The sequence below is a fragment of the Ictalurus furcatus genome, chromosome 21 (genome assembly GCF_023375685.1).
Source record: "Ictalurus furcatus strain D&B chromosome 21, Billie_1.0, whole genome shotgun sequence".
Lineage (NCBI taxonomy): Eukaryota > Metazoa > Chordata > Actinopteri > Siluriformes > Ictaluridae > Ictalurus > Ictalurus furcatus.
In genome coordinates this window covers 9,890,991-9,909,903 of record NC_071275.1, presented here as the reverse complement: position 1 = coordinate 9,909,903, position 18,913 = coordinate 9,890,991, and the positions used below count along the sequence as shown (strand labels likewise).

Sequence of the window (18,913 nt, the reverse complement as noted above, 5' to 3'; positions counted from 1 at the left end):
TTTTCCACACATCTACCAAGAAGCATTTGGTTGAGATCCTGTGTCTCATCTGTTTCATGTAAGAGGTTGTCTTCTCTTCTCCTATATTTTTGACTGAAGGTCTCACTGGTGTTTCTCAGGATGGTTTGGTTACACACACTTTTAGAAATCAGAAGAGGCCCCAAGTAAAAAGGTTCCATCCAAAAGCAAGAACTGGTAACCAGTCCAAGAATCTTTGAGGAATGGTGACGGGTGGAGCGTAAGATAAACCTCTACACTTCCACTCCTCACCCTTAGAACATAATATTAGCTTTATCAAACAGTGGAATTGTTTGATCACGTAGTTACTGAGGTGAGTCCTGAGGGATCGGAGGTGAAAAAAATTATTTCAGGTTCCTCGTTTTGGGAGGAACAGCAGTGCTACTGACCTCCATAGAGAAGCGACGGTGCTGGACTTTGCTGTGGTAGTGCAGCTGGGTGGGAGATGGAGCCTGATGGTCGGAGGCCAGTGGACTGGGCGACGGGTGTAGAGCGTGCAGACCCAGGCTGTTTGGCACCAGATCTGTGGAATTGTCAGTAAAACACTTTTATCATTCTGACAGCTTGTGGAAATGTAAAAAAAAAACCCCAAACATGATAGATGGAGGGAATGCCATGAGATATTAACTCACGTTTTTTTTAAAACCACAATTCTATGTTGTTGACTTGTTAAAATGACTAATTACAGTAAGCCAAGTGTGTAATATAACCATCCAAATTCTGATCACGTGTACAATTCAGCTGGAAGATTATAGTATGAGCCAAAAACAGGACACGATGGTGGCACTAACAAACAGCTGTGTTGCTGTCCATCACATTCCTATGAGGTAAGTAGAAAAAAATGAACTTCTCGACAGTACACTTTAATCCAATCCAAGTGGAGCAGCTGACATCCCAGTCGTCCCCCACCCTCCCTCCCTACCTCCCTCCCTCTCTGATTGGCCTGCTAACTCAATAACCGTGAGGTCAACTTTGCCATATGCTGGTGACAGGAGGCGCCATTAATCACGCGGGCCATAATTACGGAACTCAACGCAATTAGTGTGCACCGTGCCGAGTTTCATGCATTTATGATGTGGCTATCTAAATGCATGTCAATCCGAAGCACCCCAATTAATATATCCCGTGTCAACAGACTGTCAGCGTAAATCTAATTATGCCTCTATGATGTGAAGCGCCGATGGCGTGGCCCAACCTTGGCCGGAATCGGTGGTGGGCCCGCTGTTTTTCGTCGTGCCTGGGCTCCGGTTTGGAGGTGAGAGCGAAAAAATCAAAATGGCTTTTCTGCTCCATCAGTTCAATTTGGACAAGAGGGCTTGAAGGGCCTCGAGAGGCGCAGTAGCAGGAACCCCCCCGGTCCATTTCACAGCGGCGCAGCGGCATAATTGAGATCCACCTCATTATCGGGCCAAGGCTGGCTGCGGAATGAGAAATTGGACGCCAAGTCCATCTTTTCTCATCTGCTAGGTTCATCGTCCTCTGGGCCATGAAGTAGAAATCTCTATCTGGAGCTGTTTGGACCATCGCTGCTCAAGAAGGTCATCAATACAGGTTTCATTTCATTATGATATGGTCACGACAGCCTTTTAGGGAGTCCAGAGATTCCAGTGTTTCCTTGCAGACAACTGAACGAGATACTAAATCGAGGTCATGAATTCGCATTGTGTGTGATGTGGGCTACGCTTTTGGTTTAGTATGTTTAGTATGGTTTCAATATTTTCCTTAATTTGCTGCATAAAGAAAAATGTGCCATGGTTTGAAGGATAAGCTGACCCAGCACTCATCTGCTACAGTTACAGCTCATGTGTTTCATACTGTAATTTTATCCAATGCAAAATATTCAGCCCTCGAGATAAGCAGTGGGCGGGGGGGTTCGGGGGGTGTGTGGGCATGATGCTATCGATGTGTGTAATTCTGGTATTAATTCTGCACTCTGACACAAAAAAAACGTATAAATATCTAAACCAAAGACACCGCACAGACGGAAATGTTGCCACTTTCTTGACTGTTATCACACAAACTTGTTGCCGAAGGACAGCGAGGACGCGGTCTGACTTTTGACAGTGATGATGAAATGGTCAGAAATTGGATCTGAGCAACTTGATCATATCAAAGCTCATCTCATCAGATCCAGGCGGCTCTGTGATGAAAGAGGAGAGATGACCACCTGCACTGGGCTCAGATGGCCACGCGAGTCTCCGCTATCGAAACACTGATCTGGCTGCAAGCTGAGAGCGAGATCTGAGGTGACTTTGATATCGTTAAAGCCGGATCTTGCATGGGAAATTGTAGCGTTCATTTGAGGGAGAACGTATGAAATGGCAGGGGATGACTGTAAGGTTCTGAGGAAGTAAACGATACTGTATTATGGCACTTTTCTAGTACAGCGCTGTTGAAATCTCGATTCTGATTGGTCAGAAAAAAAAAGAAATGTGCTCATATTGTTTCTATAGTAACAATGTGCTCGTTCACAGGGACCGCTCCACATAAACAGATGAAAGAAATATGTGTGTAACTGTCAATATGGGGAAATTTCAGTGAGTAGGTAAAGCTATTTACGTACGTCTTCACGACAGAGGAGTTTACGCTTCTTTTTTATTTAATACATTTTCTCTGTAACACAAAACGCAACTCATAAAAGATTGCGTTGATGTTTTTATTTAAAATAAATAATAATTAAAAAAATTCAACAATTGCTTCAAATCACTCCATAACAAATCATATATTTTTGTGGTTTATTTGCAGAATGTTCCGTAGTCCACGCCGAGGCATTTTTTTATTAATTATTTTTTTTACATTACATAATCATTTATGCTGAAAGATTCACCGCCGCTTGCTGACGTTATTCGTTTCCTTAAAATGACTTCTTGTCCATGTGATAAGTTCTTTTTCTCAGCCTGTGATGGAGCAATAATTTCACATGCCGCTTCGTACGCCTTAGGGTGCGTGCGCACTGCATGTGGTGTGAATCTCGCCCTCGCCTTCGACTCGTCGCTTCACGTGCACACTTTTTAAAGTTTTTACAAATGAGCCTTTTGATCACGAAAGTGTGGATTTTGTATTGAATACATATTGTTTTCATTTCTGTCACAAACAGCAGATGTGTTGTTTTAATCTTTTAATCCATTTCAGACATCGTTTGTGAAACCTTCTGCCAGATGACATTTCTTAAATCTTTTTATTTTGATAATTTTTTTTTACCTGTGCAGATCGGTGTCGAGAGCTGAGCTATTACTATTCATGAGGACTGTATGAAGGGTGGAACTATCTACATGGCTGGTGGGTTTTCAAATAGCAGAAGCACAGGTGTGTGTTATTGAAGTATATATCTGTGTGTGATCAGTTCCATCTGTTGGTCTGGCATCTTATTTAATTATCTCCTCATCAATATGAGCATTAAAAGACTTGAACAAATTTGCAGTGTCTGCCATGTTGTGCTAAAAACTAGCTAACTAAATTTCACTGACAGCTAGCTAGCTACACTATTAATAAACAACAGACAGAAATTGATACTTAATACAATTCACTTACAAGATTGATCAAATACAATAATAAAACTGTGACGGATTTGGTTACTGAACACTATACTCTCAGCTCCCTGATATGTTAAAGTTTGAGACATCAGTCACATTCAAACCGTTAACGTTTCACAGACTGGCAGTTGGTTATGAGGTTCCACCCCTTCGAGAGATCTCCCAATCATCACATGGAGAAGCCGTCTTGCATCTTTGTGCAATAAACATAGAGATCTCTTTTTCTAAGTAAAACCCGCCTGACCATTCACCCGTCGATTCCGACTGGGCAGGACCCAAAATGACATCATAAAATCCTGTTGTCCAATGAGCGTTAATCCTTGCTCCCATGAAAACACAATGTACTTCAATGTGCCCTATAGGACCCTGTGCCGGTCACGAGTCACGAGTCACTTCTGATTTGCATAAATCTTGACTAGTTTTGATGTTAAATGACATTTTTTTTTACCAGTTAAAATGAAACATAAAAATATAATATTATCATAGAATTGTAACAATATAACAATATCCATGAAACAACAATAGTTGAAAAAAACGTTATAGTATAAGGTTGCAATACCTGTCCTTAAAATAATTTCTCTTTTCTTTTAAAAAAAAATAAATAAAATCTTTCAATGTATTTGTGCATTTTAAGCAATTACAATTTGTGAATATTATTTTGCAGTCCTTCAAAACACTTGCTTTACTTCCTGTGTCCTTCCAGCACAGTGCTTTTAAGTGAGTCTGAAAGCTGTATTTCCATAAACGTTATGACAGGATGGATGAATGAAAGCTGAGTGTGCTCTAGAAAAATAACCTGGCCGTCAGTACCGTATGCCAGTGACAAAATGAATAGAGCGCAGAGGCAATGAAATATTAAGCCTTAACTTCACTGAGGCATCACAAAGAGAAGCCATTCTGTTCTGTGTTTCGCTTTGTTCCCTCTTTATGAGCATAAAGGATCACTAATGCCTCTTTATTTTAGCCTGGAAAGCATGACTAGACCACGGCGGCTGATCAAAATCCTCCCTCTCGTCGTGCTTCAAATGACTAATCCTCGGCCCTGCAGCTCTTATTTGTTAATATTATGGATGGCTGTCGGTCGGCGTTATTTGACGTTTTAGGTATTAAGTGCGGCGGTATCCTTCTCTTCTCGTCCAACAGCCTGCGTTTTTTACTTTTATTCAAGTGATTTTTCTTTATCGGAGGTTATGAGTAATACGATTATAACTGCACGGACTCTCGAGCAAGTCAAACAGCGCAGCAGTATCGTGAAGGAGCAGAACAAGAAACACTGATTGCTGATCATTCTGTAGAAACCATACACTTCATCGTCTACACACATTCCATGCAGTCTATTACCTGTACAGGTTCGATCCCAGTGGTCACTGACCCTGTTCCTGGAAACCTACCTTCCTGAAGACTTAGCTCCAACCTCTAATTGTACCCACCTGACCATTTATCTGTCCATCATCGCCTTAAGAAGTTCTTGATCAACTAAAACAGGTGTGTGGAGATGAAACCTGCAGGAACGTAGATCTCAAGGAGGAGGATTGGTGACCAGTGGTCTATCCATTTACTGTATATAATACAAGCTTAACGTCTTAACTCTTAAAACTCTGTCTCTTCTATGTAGAAGTGTTTTCCTGTCAGAAAGGGTTCTACCGCCCTTTTTCTGGAAACTAAGAACCCTTTATTATCCACTGAACCCCTAAAGAACCCTCTATGTGTTTGTATTGTCGTTATTTTCTCCTTGTACTACAGCATGTTTGAGATCTCAAGGTGTTCATGAATTGTCTATAACAGCAGCTCTGACACTAGTTCCAGCTGTACCATAAATCACAGCTTTTATATTAACGCGCTCATTCTAATACGTTATCGTATAAGCATCCTATAGTAACAACTCATACACGAGGGCTTAAGCTACACTAAGTGTCCAAAAGTATATGGACAATTATGTCTGACCATCACACGCATCACACCCAATGCTCCTGTGCTCCAAAATCTAGTAGAAAGCCTTCGTGGAGGTTATTATAACAGCAAAGGGGAACTAAATCTGGAATAAGATGCTCAAAAATCACACGGGTGTGATGGTCAGGTGTCCACATACTTTTGGCCATACAGTATATATAATCAAAGGCTAATAATGAACAGTTAAAAAAAGAGAATGTGCTGTTGTTTAACAAAGAGAAATGTAGTGTGTGGTTGTTCGTATGGTGCAGCTTTATGTTTACGTTGCTTTTATGGAAGGAGTCTCCAGTGTCAGGGAATTGTAACAGTATGTCACTTAAATATTTGGCAAACCGCTGTGGTGTGAGTGTAATAACACACTTCAGTCTGTGCTGAACAAACATCTCCTTACAAGTAAAATTCACCATGTCAGTGCTTATACACGTTTTATTTTTAAAAATCTGTTTATTATACAAGGTCCTGTGTGAGCTGTTACTATAGAAACGTTAATATGCTATGGTATAATATGGTCACCATTTATATTGTACACATCTATCTCTAATGTCCGTAACTGGACATTTTTTCCCCATATCCGTGCAGTTGTTCGGTTATTAAGTACGTGAGAGGTGTAGGTAATAAATAAGCATCTCGGAGTACTTATATATTTTGAATTTCACTTCTCCAGAGATGTTCAATGTAATAGCCTCTGGAAGAGAACTTGCAGATAAACCTAATTAAGTCCACTATTTATTTCCACGTTTTTTTCCCCCTCCCTGCTCTGATTAGGGTATGGTGGAGTTTCCTTCTCGTTGTCAGGCTTCACCGAGCTCGACGCATCTCTGATGTTCAAAGGCATTCTGCCGTTTAATTGCTAGTTTCCATGGCGACTGGGCTGCTTAACAAAGGCATTGCTGGGATCTGGATAACAAGAGATTCGCTCGGTCTCTCAGGTAGCCATCTGAATCATCAATATTTATACCTCCGCCTCCGTTTCATTAGATCTGTAACTCAATATCAGCTCGGCCACACACATACACGCAAACGCACGCACACACGCACACACACACACAAGCACGCACCAGCTAAGATTCATTCCAGTTCTCACTCTCTTCATTGATCTCTCTATCTCGGGTATGGGTCTGACCTTTCGGTTTTTTTTTTCTTGGGGGGTGCGGGGGGTTCCAGGGAGAGTGTTATTCTGCTCAGACAATTCAGGCTGAGGAAACCACTTGCTGTCATGTCTTAATGGTGATAGACAGGGAGAGAGAGAGAGAGAGAGAGAGAGAGAGAGAGAGAGAGAGAACCTGTGAAACATCCTGTTTCATTAATATGCTGAGGTAGACAAGGGAGAGCTGTAGCTCTGCTCTTTTTCATTCATGGCACAAAGAAAAAGAAAAAAAAAGAAAAGAACGAGAGAGAGAGAGAGAGAGAGAGAGAGAGAGAGAGAGAGAGAGAGGGGAGTTGCCGATAAGGAAAGAGAAAGCCTTTTGCGAGCTCATTAAAATATCACAGCAGCAGCGAACACTTTGATCTCCCTGGTGGTAATTGGGGTTATCACAGATGAGCCATTTCTCTCTCCCCCCACCCCCCACCCCACAAATCTATATTGGCAGGATTGTGCGCATGCATCAGTGTTGCCAAAGCAAAGGAAATACAATTATCTCTTGGCATCACAGTTGAATATAAAGGCTTTATATTTAATATTATTTATACCACAGCGCATGTTGAATTCTCAGTTCTGATTGGACAGAAGGTGTTGATTTTCTAGTTCACAGGTTTATATTAGTTTCTAACACTCTCACAGAGGCAGCCAAAAGTTTGTACACCCTAACTCGAATATATTTTTTCATTGTCTTAAAAAAGCTTAATTAATTAATTAAATGTTTTATTTCTGAATCAAAATAGAATTCAAATAAATTGTTTTCCCAACCATTTATTTTCATTTGAAACTTCGGAGAAGCACTCAGGAGCTCTGCCTAATTGGGAGTTTTAAGAAATGCTTCATAGCTGAAGCTCCCTCCTATATATAGTGTGTGAGTCGTAATAAAGTGGTTGGTGAGCATACAACATCTCTTCACACTTCCACGTTTCCTCTCTGTCCACAAATTACTCTCCTGTGTTTCACACACAACACACAGCATGTTAACCCGAGCAGCAGCACGTTAAGCTTCATCGATCACCACTTCGCTCGTTCATCAAGTGAAAGTGCTGGTCCAGGGCTGGCGTCACCTTAATCGCGTTAGTAACGAACTACAAAGCCGAAACCGATCTCGAGTCAGCTGTGTTGCTTTGAGAGGTGCGATGGCCGTGACCCAGCATGAACGATGGCTTGCTGTGAGCACTGAAACACCTTTGTGGAAGGAGAAGACAGGAGGCTCAGTGAAAGGACAATCCAATAACTGGGCCACTGCGAGAGTCAATTCTTCTGTTTTTTAATACGTCTCGGCGACAGAAAGACTGAAAGTGCTGCTTTTATATGTTCTAAAAGCAAAGCTAATACTTGCGAGGTAAGGAGTCTACCTGCTAGAGTAGTAATGATACGTTTAGAGAGAGGAAAATACAATCATACTGGACATTGAACTAAAACGGTGGAACAGTTTCGGACTTATTTTGTATCGATCAGTGACGGTAATTCTGCCTCTTTTCAGTGAGTCATAACGATCGACTCGGCTCACTGACTCTCAAACGACTCATTGCGAGTCCGTTCTGTTTGTCTTTGACCACATGATCTAAGACGGATATTGAACAGATTTTATTTTAAAGTGTGTTGTTATTGAACAAAATGAATGAATGAATAAATAAATACATAATCTTTGATATGGTAAAGTTTTCTGTGAGGAAATATTTATTCAACATGTGTGGAGTCTCCAGTGTCAGTGCAGAGGTTTATTAACTTCAAGAGACTGGTGAGAGAACGACTTTTTCTATCTGCTATAAGAAAGTGCTAGCAGGAACTAACTAAACATTAAATGTAGCTATAAACGGATAAAACAAAAAGTACAGCATACTAAATTGTTAGCACTGGCAAGTTTCTGTTGTATAAGAGGAATGTACAACAGCGTATCCCCCCGCACCACCACCACCATTTTGTTTTACTCTCACGCAGCTTCAATCACACATCGAAGAGAGTCAAATATATGTTTTCCAGTTCTCTTTACAACTGACAAATGAATCAGATGCTGATAAGATTCACTTAACGCGCTTCAGTCACTGCTGTATTATACAGTATGTGATTAACAGAATCGGAGAATAGTAAATCCAAAGTGCTGATGAATTTCCGGCAAAAGAATATTAAAGGAAACTCCCTATGTTCCCCTCGAATAATCCATTCAAAGAGTCGATTCATTCACAAATGACACATCACCGTTATTTAAGCTTTGCTTCAACCCTTGCTATGACAGGGCTTAGGAGGTGGTGAAGAAGTACACAGATACATTATTTGAATGATGTGTGAGGAAAGAAGGAGATGAGAGAAAGGTGTGAGATCAGATTCTATCTCAGCAACGAACCATTTTGCGAGATGAGGAATCAAAGTTTTGATGTTTCATTTAGCAAAACCCTGTAATGTATTGCAATCTACATTTACACCAAACCAAACAACAAGGTGCAGTATTGGTTTTCTGTAGCCACTAGGGTACATAGTTTGTACAGTACCGCAGTGCTTATGGGATTCAAAGGCAGCATTGGATATTCTCTAGTATGTTTTGAGACACCATTACATATTAGAGTGTGGAATAATGCACTATATAATTGGTATATATAATATTGGGGCAGTGGTGGCTTGGCAGTTAAGGCTCTGGGTTACTGATCGGAAGGTTCAAGCCCCAGCACTGCCAGGCTCTGGGTTACTGATCGGAAGGTCGTGGGTTCAAGCCCCAGCACTGCCAGGCTCTGGGTTACTGACTGGAAGGTCGGGGGTTCAAGCCCAAGTACTGCCAAGCTGCCACTGTTGGGCCCTTGAGCAAGGCCCTTAACCCTCTCTGCTCCAGGGGCGCCCCATCATGGCTGACCCTGTGCTCTGACCCAAACTTCCTGACATGCTGAGGTATGCGAAGAAAATTATTTCACTCTACTGTATGTGATCATTAAAGACACTCTATCATTATAATGAATAGATTTTAGGTTAATATGAAACTCTAGCAAGCCCTGGTGCTTGGATCTGCTCTCTTTTTGAACCGTTATTTATTTAACCACTGTGATGTAATGGCTAAAAAAGTAACAAACGCTCCGTCCGTGAGTCCGATCTAAATGTTCCTCTTCTGTGCTTTGTAAATCCACTTCAGCTCACAGTGGTACAGTCTGAGCCTCTCCTTCACCGAGCTAGCCTTTGATGTTGCGTAAGTGCTATATGCAGGTTTCATTTCACGGCCCTCGAATGGAGAACCGGTGGACGTTCAGGTGAATGAATTTCAGACAGGCAACGTCAGAGAAGAAACCTCTAGTGGGAAGCTTCTCGTCGTATCCGTCTCTCTAATCATCGTATCCATCTTTATCCAGGAAACCTCACTCAAGGTCTCACTTTGGGATTTAGAAACCGCCACAGTGTACTAATGATCTGAGAAGAAATCCCTCCATCCTGGAGCAAGGTGGTGATTAGAGCTGCAGGTGATCTGAGATTCCTTAGGGAATAATATACATCAGTTTGGGAATAACCCTGGCTGTGTTGATGAGCTAAGTGTCTTGAGGGTTGCAACCTTTGTGGCCTAATTGATTAGTTAGTTAGTTACTTAAGACATCAGTGGTCCCTAAGGATCCTATCACTGTCGGAAGGTTTAAATATACACTTGATCCAGGTGTAGGTTATTTTCCTACAACAGCCCATCCCAAACTGCTTTGTTCGCTACTATTATATTTTTTTGCTTGTAAGAGTCATTTCCTGTGATGAAAATATTTGGGATTTTCATTGGTGGTTTTAGCAGCCTGGCGCTTTCATTAGGAATGCAGGCACATTTCATTCACGCCTGTCTGACAGGCTTGATAGCGCAACACAACAGCTGGTAATTACGGAAATGCGAGGGAGAGAGACACAAAATGAGGCGCTCTGGCAGTTCTTTTAGGAGTACACACATTAAGGCTGTAGTGCTGCAGATTGGTCATTCAGCATTAGTGGTCTTCTGAAGAATTCGTGACTGTGTGTGTGTGTGTGTGTGTGTGTGTGTGTAGGCGTGTTAGCAAATTAAGTTATTTCTTAATGGCATCTCTTTCTCTTAGAAATCTCAAAGGCATTAGCTATTAAAGATGACTTGTATCGTTCTGGGAATCAAAAACACTTGCTAACAAAGTAATGGGATGCAACATTTACATGATTGCTCAATCGTGCATTTTTTTGCTCAATGGAAAATAGCTACGTTGCGACATGAATTGCCAATCCATCGCGACTATAATGAGAATTAGAGTAGACATACAGACAGGCGGACTAATATAAAACAGCATTCCCTGAAGTGAATCTCATCGTTATCCAAGTAGAACGCTGCATTAGCTCCAGAGTAATTGAGTTCTGAAAATCTACAGTATTGGACCAAATTGGACTGATGGATCTCATATCTCAGGTCACTCTCGGACATGGCGGCCTCTCTCCGTCTTCGCAGACTTTCGCTCCTCCGTGCTCGAGGTTAGGACGGAATATTAATACGGTCACGCTGCTCATGTAGCTCTGCTTCTCTCTGTTCTCTCAGCCCAGATCTTATCCTCCTCTATCTATCTCCATCAGCACCATCTCTCTGGGGTTGGGAAAGCAGAAGCACGGCATCTCCAGCAACCAATCAGTGCAGAGCTTCATCACAGAGGAATCTCAGGCCTTGTGGAGACAGCTGAAGGATGCACAAACAAATGTTGCCCCAAATCCCACACCAATTCCAATCTGTTTCTCAGAGAAGTCGGAGTAAGGTGTTCCTCGGTACCATGTAGAAGTGTCTTGAAGGTCTTTGACGCGGAGATCTACTTCCTCTTGGTTTGCCACTTTATGATTACTTGTTGCTGTGGTGGTACCATCAAAGGTACATCTTTTGTACATTTGGAATGTGTCTTTCTACTAATGAACATGATGCACTTTTAGACCTTTTAGACTTTTAGTTTCTTCCAGTTTTCCCCACCTACTAAAAACTGCTGGTAGGTGGATTGAAGTTTCTAAATTGCCCCAAGTATAAACGAGTGTACAAATGTATGTGTGCATGGTGCCCTGTGATGGACTGCTGTGTATTCCGAGCTCAAACCCAGTGTCCACTGTATAGGCTGTGGATCTACCGTGAACCTGACCAGGATAACGCTAAAGATGAATGAACGAATAACTGGTGTTTAAGGACTATTTTTGTACTATATAGCTTTTTAAATAACGATAACAAAGATGTTCATTTGACAGTACCGCTTCACTGGCTCCGTTTAGTTTAGTATCCTTTTTTTCCTGACAGAGAAATTGAAAACCAAGGTTTCTAAAATCGCATATTTCATGGTGATGCTCACACGGTATGATGGACGGAGCACTTTCGTCCCGATCGATCACATCGCAGACTTGTCAAATTGATTTGACTTTGAATTGGCCCTTCATCACACGAGATAAGAGATATGAACAAGGCACGAGCATCTCTTCTCTCCCATTCTTTCACTACGCTCCTGTCTCCTTTAAAATGATTTGATTTAAGACTGACTGACTGGATGAAAGTGGATGGCAGAAGCAGATGGCACCGTATTACACTGCACTATTACATCAGCATTAATAATGCAGACACCAGGCCAATGGCCGTTGTCTCCAAGTTGACAGAAGGAAGATTTGGCATTGTCTGGCTCCTAGAGGGTCGAGCATTCGTACTCTCATCACTTCCTCCAGAACAGCTCTGACCCCTCAAGTCTACTGAGGCCTGCCGAAATGCCAGCTCAGCACGATTTCCTGTTCGCCTTGCACTTTTCCATCTCACTAAAAGATTACCAAACTGGCTTAGACCCATTTTCTCTAATCTTTTTCCCATTACAAATGAAACAAGAATGGTGGATATTCCCTCAACTGACCAACACTATAAGCCTCTGGCCTTACTAAAAATATTACATATTAAACAGAACCATATTAAAGTGGAGAAGATCAGACGGGAGACCACAAAACATAAGCCTCATGTGTAATTATATGGTGCATTAGTTACATTAGATGTCAGAATAGGGATTTTGGGATCAGTGTCAGCATAATCTCTGAAACAAAAACGATCTTCGATCCCATTTCTCACCTGGACATTTCATGCATCTTGTATCTGGATTATTCCTTCATAAAATCGTACCCGCATTTGTTGTCATATCTTCGATTAGCCAGATTAAAATCCAATTTCTGTATCACATGTAATATGCAAATGAGCTCTTAACACTTTTATGGATTACAGTTTTCCCAGTTGGCTCATTTAGCCAACTTGCTAATACTTGGATGCTTTGAACACTTGACTACCAACTTCATGTGTTGTTTCTTTTTTGTACTTGTTTTACGCCAAAGATTGTCATCACGACAAAAATAGCTATCTTTTACCCACTGACTCTGGCAGTTATGGACCACTTGGCTTTTTATTCATAGGTTCAACATCCATAAAAAGTAAATACTAACAGTCCTTTATTGACTCCCGCAAAATTTGATATGTAGCTGTATTTCAATATAATAATAGCATACATAAACATAGGGAAGCGATGCACCTTGAATGCTCTAACTGTACCGCAAGCTACTCGTTCCAAATCCCACATATAAATAAACCCTAGGTGGCCTGATTAGCATTCACAGATGCACAAATGACATACAATCTTTTCAGATTCAGAATCTCACTGGTTTATGGAAATACTTACAAAACCAAGCAAAATACATTGTGGTACAAAGCCGTCATATAAATCTCCGGCTTATTTTCTCCTGCCGTATCCATAGAACATAAAGAAGCAAGCCAGACTCGAATAATATCTTTAAGTGAGACGTGAGGTGAACGTTACGGTGCGCGATCATAGCCTGTATTAATGCATTTAACTAGCTAACTAGATGGTCATAGCTTATTTAAACTGCACTGAACAAATTAGCAATTTAAACTCAAGTCTCTCATTTATTCAATCACTGGACAATTAATCATTTCGGTTTGATATGTTAGACTTTGATAGACGTTAAACAGTAATGTTGCTCACACTCAAGTTCTTGTTAACGCAATTAGCACTTTTTTTGACTCTATAGTATAGTTATAAAAGAGAAATTATTTATAACCCGGTGTCATCCAGATGAGGATGGATTCCCTTTTGAGTCTGCTTCCTCTCAAGGTTTCTTCCTCATGTCGTCTCAGGGAGTTTTTCCTTGGCACTGTCACCTCTGTAAGGCTGCTCTGTGGCAATGTCCATTGTTAAAAGTGCTATACAATTGAAAATTGGTTTGAATGGAATTGACTATTTTCAGGCAATACTGGAAAGAACCTACTGAAATTGAGAAATGCAATGGAACAATTGCAGAAGAAATCCATATGTAGCTTATACCATATCCATATGAGTATGAAGGGAGTTTTGGGGTACTGGTGCGTTCTTATTAAAGACCGATCTGATCTGAGCAACAAAAAAAATCGGATTTGGAAAGAAATTGGAAAGAAACTTGTGAACATAGCTTTAGAATAAAGCTTTAAAAGTACACTACATGCACCTTCTGAGGTAAAAGATACCAAAGCGAGAAGGAAACGTACACATTAGTGTCTTTTTTTGCATCTTGTGTGCATAAACACCTCCATTTTTATGAAAATAATCAAAATCCGGATACAATCCGAACACTCAATGTAAGATACATTCAATGTAAACAGGGTCATTTATTCAGATTAAATCAAACACACATACTGGAAATTGTCAGCGGTGTGGGCGTGTATCAGAGGTGCTCTTACCCTCATTGCACTGGATGTTGAGCTGGTTTATCTGCTCAGTGAACTCGTTCTCCTCTATCGTCTCTGTTCTCGGCACGGACAGTGAGAAGCGGCGCTTGAAGTTCTTCATTTTGTTCATTTCTCAGTGCCCTGAACTCCTGAAAAGACAAGAACAAGCGGTCTTTTGATTCACTGCTGCTGAACAGCATGGTGATGGACCTTCTCTGACCTTGTGTCTCCGATGTCAGATCATACTTATTATAAACAAAGTTTTAGTGCAGCCTACAGTTATTTTCTGCCTCGCCATCAATTTTGAGTGAGTAAAAAGTTTTCCAAACTTGAACGAAAGGCCTCGTAGCGCTGAGGTGAGCATGTTCTCTAGGATGGAGGTAGACTTTGATATCTTCACGTCTACGAGCTGCTTCCAGCAAGCGGTGGATGCACACCTGAATACAGTAAGGCTGCATTAAAAAGAGTTCAGCACACATCAGATTGACCCTGTATCACTGCAGAGAAGCCGGTATTAAACACAAGTTAAGTCATTCTTCTTTCCGTCTCTTCTTCTTTCGGCTTTTTTTTTTTTATCCCTCAGTGTCATGTGGCAGAGTTGAGTGGAGGCCAAGTTGCTAGAACTTTCTTTGCTGTTAAATTCCCAGCACAAGTCATTCGGTTTACTTAAGTAATTATTCTGATATCAAACCGAGACGCAGAGGAACTGCTTTTTTTTTTTAAATCGCCAATTAGTGTCACATAGCTACACTAAAATATGTGCCATTAACTCTGGCTTCAAATGATTTCTATCCCTCCAATTACTCCCTGAAATAATAACCCATCACAAAACCTAATGTCCATCCCTCTCTCTCCTACTGTATCTTTTAATCTCTCCCTATCTCTCTCTCCATGTCCGTTTGGAAAATATTATCCATATTATCCTAATCACACGAGCAACCACTTCCTTCTTTAATCACATCATACAGAGTAACATGTATAAACACACAGGCTGCTGTAGTGTCCCTTGACTCATTTTCACTTTAATGTTTTCATTTTATTAACAAGCAATGACAGTAGAACATTTAAAACACGTATTTATTATTTATTTATTTTTACACATTTTATTACGTGAAACAAAACAAAACATATTAAACAGTGGCGTTCCTGGGAAATCTTGAAAATACATCGGAAATCTAATACAGCGTTATCAATTGTTGTAATTGCCCAGTAGCACACAACACTAAACTATAACATTAAGGAGGGCATTGAATGGTGAAGAAAATCAACAACAGCAAGAACAACAACAATAACAACAACAACAAAAAAAACAGCAGCAAAAAGAAAACAACAGGCTACTTGAAAGGTACAAGCAGCTACAAATTTACAAAGCTAAAACGTACTTGTAGGCTATAAGTAGCTTGACAGCCAGCAACACTGAACGAAAATAATGGCACAATTTAGAATCATTTCCGACTACCTCTTCAGTTGGCAAACAATGGAAATTTCTGGAGCTAGACACATAACAATGGCTATGTTTACATGCACATCAATATTTCTATATTAATCAGAATTTGGCAATATTCTGATTAGTACTGAGTCGTGTAAACACTGCAATCCGATTGCCCGGTTCAGATTAAGACAATATTCTGATTCACCCAATTCTGATTCCCACCCCTGGAATATACCTGTTTTAATCGGAAATTTGTTACACCTTATTCAGAAAACACACTGAAAGGAGATATATGCGCATGCTCAGTCTGCAAGGAATTGTGGGTGCTAACAGATGCTAAGTTGTAGGCTAGGTATTTAGGAACGGCAACTCAGGCATACTTAGAACAGCCACGTATACAGGGATATTCCGATTATACACATATAAACACCGTATTCAGAATATGTACGCAACCCGAATATAGACCTTAAACAGAATTTGAGGTGCATGTAAACATAGCCAATGTATCGGTGTGGCTAATGTTCAAGTTGCTAACTAGCTAGCTAATTAGCAATCCATTCCCACACTAATCAGTGACCGGTTTCTGTTTAAATACCTTGCTAGCTTTTCTTTTGATTTGTGTAATATAGTTAAAACAACTACATCTCACAATATGCTACATAAGTAAGGATTAAAACATGCTTTGTCATGTTATTATAAGAATGCAATCAATAGTAGTGCAGTGTGATGAAGCAGAGTTACTGTTAGTACACAAAAGTTGATTACTTTCCTATAGCGGCACATCCTGAAGTTTTTATTTCTTTTAAAATGCAGCAATTTGCCGACAATTACGCCTTTCATTTCCACACATTGTACAATTTCGTGAAACGTTGGTCAAACAAGGTAGTTCCTGTTATCAAACATTATGTTATAGTGTCAATCTATTTTCCCTTCCTGTAGTAAAGTTAATACATCAACAACTACACAGCTTCTCATGTGACCAAGAAAACCTATGACTTTCCTGTTTTGGAAAAGTTAACGTTACAGCTTTAACACTGATTGTTACAAAGCGCTGAAACTGGAGACTCCTTCCATGAATGTTAAATAAAAGTCTCTTTACAGAAAATGTCACCATATCAATGATTAGACATCCCTGTAAATTAGCTGTTACTATAGAAATAATAATGATTCTCCTTAACCAATGCATAAATCAACAGAGCTGTGGTATAAGACTCTTCTCCTCCATGCCTTTGCATTTACACTGGTCACTCACAAATATCTGTTAATCATGGCACAATTATGGCACCTGGAAACAGAAGTACAAGTGCCTCTAGATGGCTTCGAGGCACCGGAGGCAGAGTGACTCAGTGAGATGACTTTCTCAACGGCGGGGAACTATTAATAAGGCATGTAGTGAGCCAAATTGACTGGTGGCATATGGAGGATGACGGAGTGTGTTTACGACGTGGGAAGCTTTGATTCGAAACAGACCGAGAAGGCCGGTCTCCGGAGACCGAGCAGGAGCCGAACAAGATGCAAGTAATCCAGGAAGAGAGCTCAAGAAACCCAGAGTTCTCCGGAGGATCTTATTGTGGTTATTTGCGAAATTTGGATTTGTTGCTTATATAGTATAGTAAAGCGGTGTTTGTAAGAGTGTGTAGAAAAAAAGTCATTGACTTATTAGTTGTTTTAAAGCTTTTCTGTGCAATGTGGAATGTAGAAATTGTTTAGGAAATAGTGCAGGAATTTTATTAGGTGATTATAGCTAATCTATAAATATAATGTTATATATATATATATATATATATATATATATATATATATATATATATATACTTAATTATTTTTATTTTATATTGACAGAATTTATACTGCCTGTATTTTGAGTTACCGCTTAATACAGTAACATGGATGCAGTAAGGATGCCTCCAGCACATTTCAGTATTCAGTATTCACATGCACCCATGTGGGTTTCTATTTTTATCAGTTTGTTAACAGTTTAAAGTGAACTCAAAACTTTTAATATGCTTAACTTGTCTTGGATGGCTTGTTTTGTTTTGTTATTTTTGATAGGAATTGGCAAAATGACATTGACTATGTTTACATGGACAGTAATAATTTAATTATTGACCTTATTCTGAATAAGACAATATTGTGATTAAGGTGTTTACATGAGTTGCTTTTAGAATACTACTTTCATGATCCCGTTTTACATGTTGTAGAACACGAATCGATCAACAGCACACATCATTACGTCCCCACGTCACGCCACACCGTCTGATGTTCCCTCCAGAATTTCACGTATCGACATATAGTTCGTCTTCGTTATGGTACCGTATACAGTTTCAGGTGTTTCAAGTGCAGTTAATTATTTGTCATGCTATAAGTGCAAATAGACGACTGCTTGAAGCCATGGGCCACGTCCCAAACCAAGTACTTACCTACCATATAGTAGCTGAAATGTGTATTTCACTTCCTACTATATACTATAGCAGGTAAGTACACGGTTTGGGACGCAGCCGTGCTCTCTTGTTTGCAGTCAGATGGTTGAGCACTGCCGTGTGTACGTGTCCTGTCGCAAAATGTGGTGCAAACTCCCACACTACTTTAATAGTGTGATTAAGTTGTGTACATGTCTATAATGCACATCGATAATGCGACTAAAACAGGAATACTCCACATGTCTTAATTCGATTCGTGTTTACTTCGAGTATGACTTAGTCGGTGAGTATGACTTAGTCGGATTAAGGTCATCAATAATTGCTGTTTACATGCTAGTTTCTTAAGCAGAGTATCGTCTTAATAGGTTTAATATCGGATTATTGTTGTCCATGTAAACGTACTGATTGTCATTGTTAAATACACTGAAAAAAAAAATCACTGATCAACATACTTCAGTTATTGGTAGAATTTCCATTTAAGTAAAATGTGTCATTTTTACATATTGATATAATGCCATGTGTTACTTGTAAATGTACAGATTTCTATTTAATGAGTTTAACATAAACCTCCCATTATTTACCTAATTACTTTTTGTTGAATGTACATATTTGACTTACATTTAAATGTAATTTACATTTACATTACATTTAAATGTCTATGAATTAACCTATCACAGTACAATACGCTAATTATTAGAGGAAACCAACATACTAACTACAAAATTTTCA

General features: G+C 40.0%; 1 protein-coding gene across 2 annotated transcripts in view; it reads right to left on the bottom strand.

Annotated features, from left to right (window-relative positions):
• cdk18 (cyclin dependent kinase 18) overlaps nucleotides 1-18,913 on the bottom strand; it is a 61,847-nt gene that overhangs the window by 21,397 nt on the left and 21,537 nt on the right. Inside the window, exons 2-3 of one of the 2 annotated variants that reach the window (XM_053652411.1) lie at nucleotides 14,345-14,481; nucleotides 408-541 (exon numbers count right to left, since the gene is read on the bottom strand). In XM_053652411.1, coding sequence (XP_053508386.1) covers nucleotides 408-541; nucleotides 14,345-14,462 — 252 coding nt within the window. In that variant the 5' untranslated portion in view covers nucleotides 14,463-14,481. Of the gene's footprint in view, nucleotides 1-407; nucleotides 542-14,344; nucleotides 14,482-18,913 lie in introns of those variants that run through there. The other variant, XM_053652412.1, reaches the window with a different exon arrangement.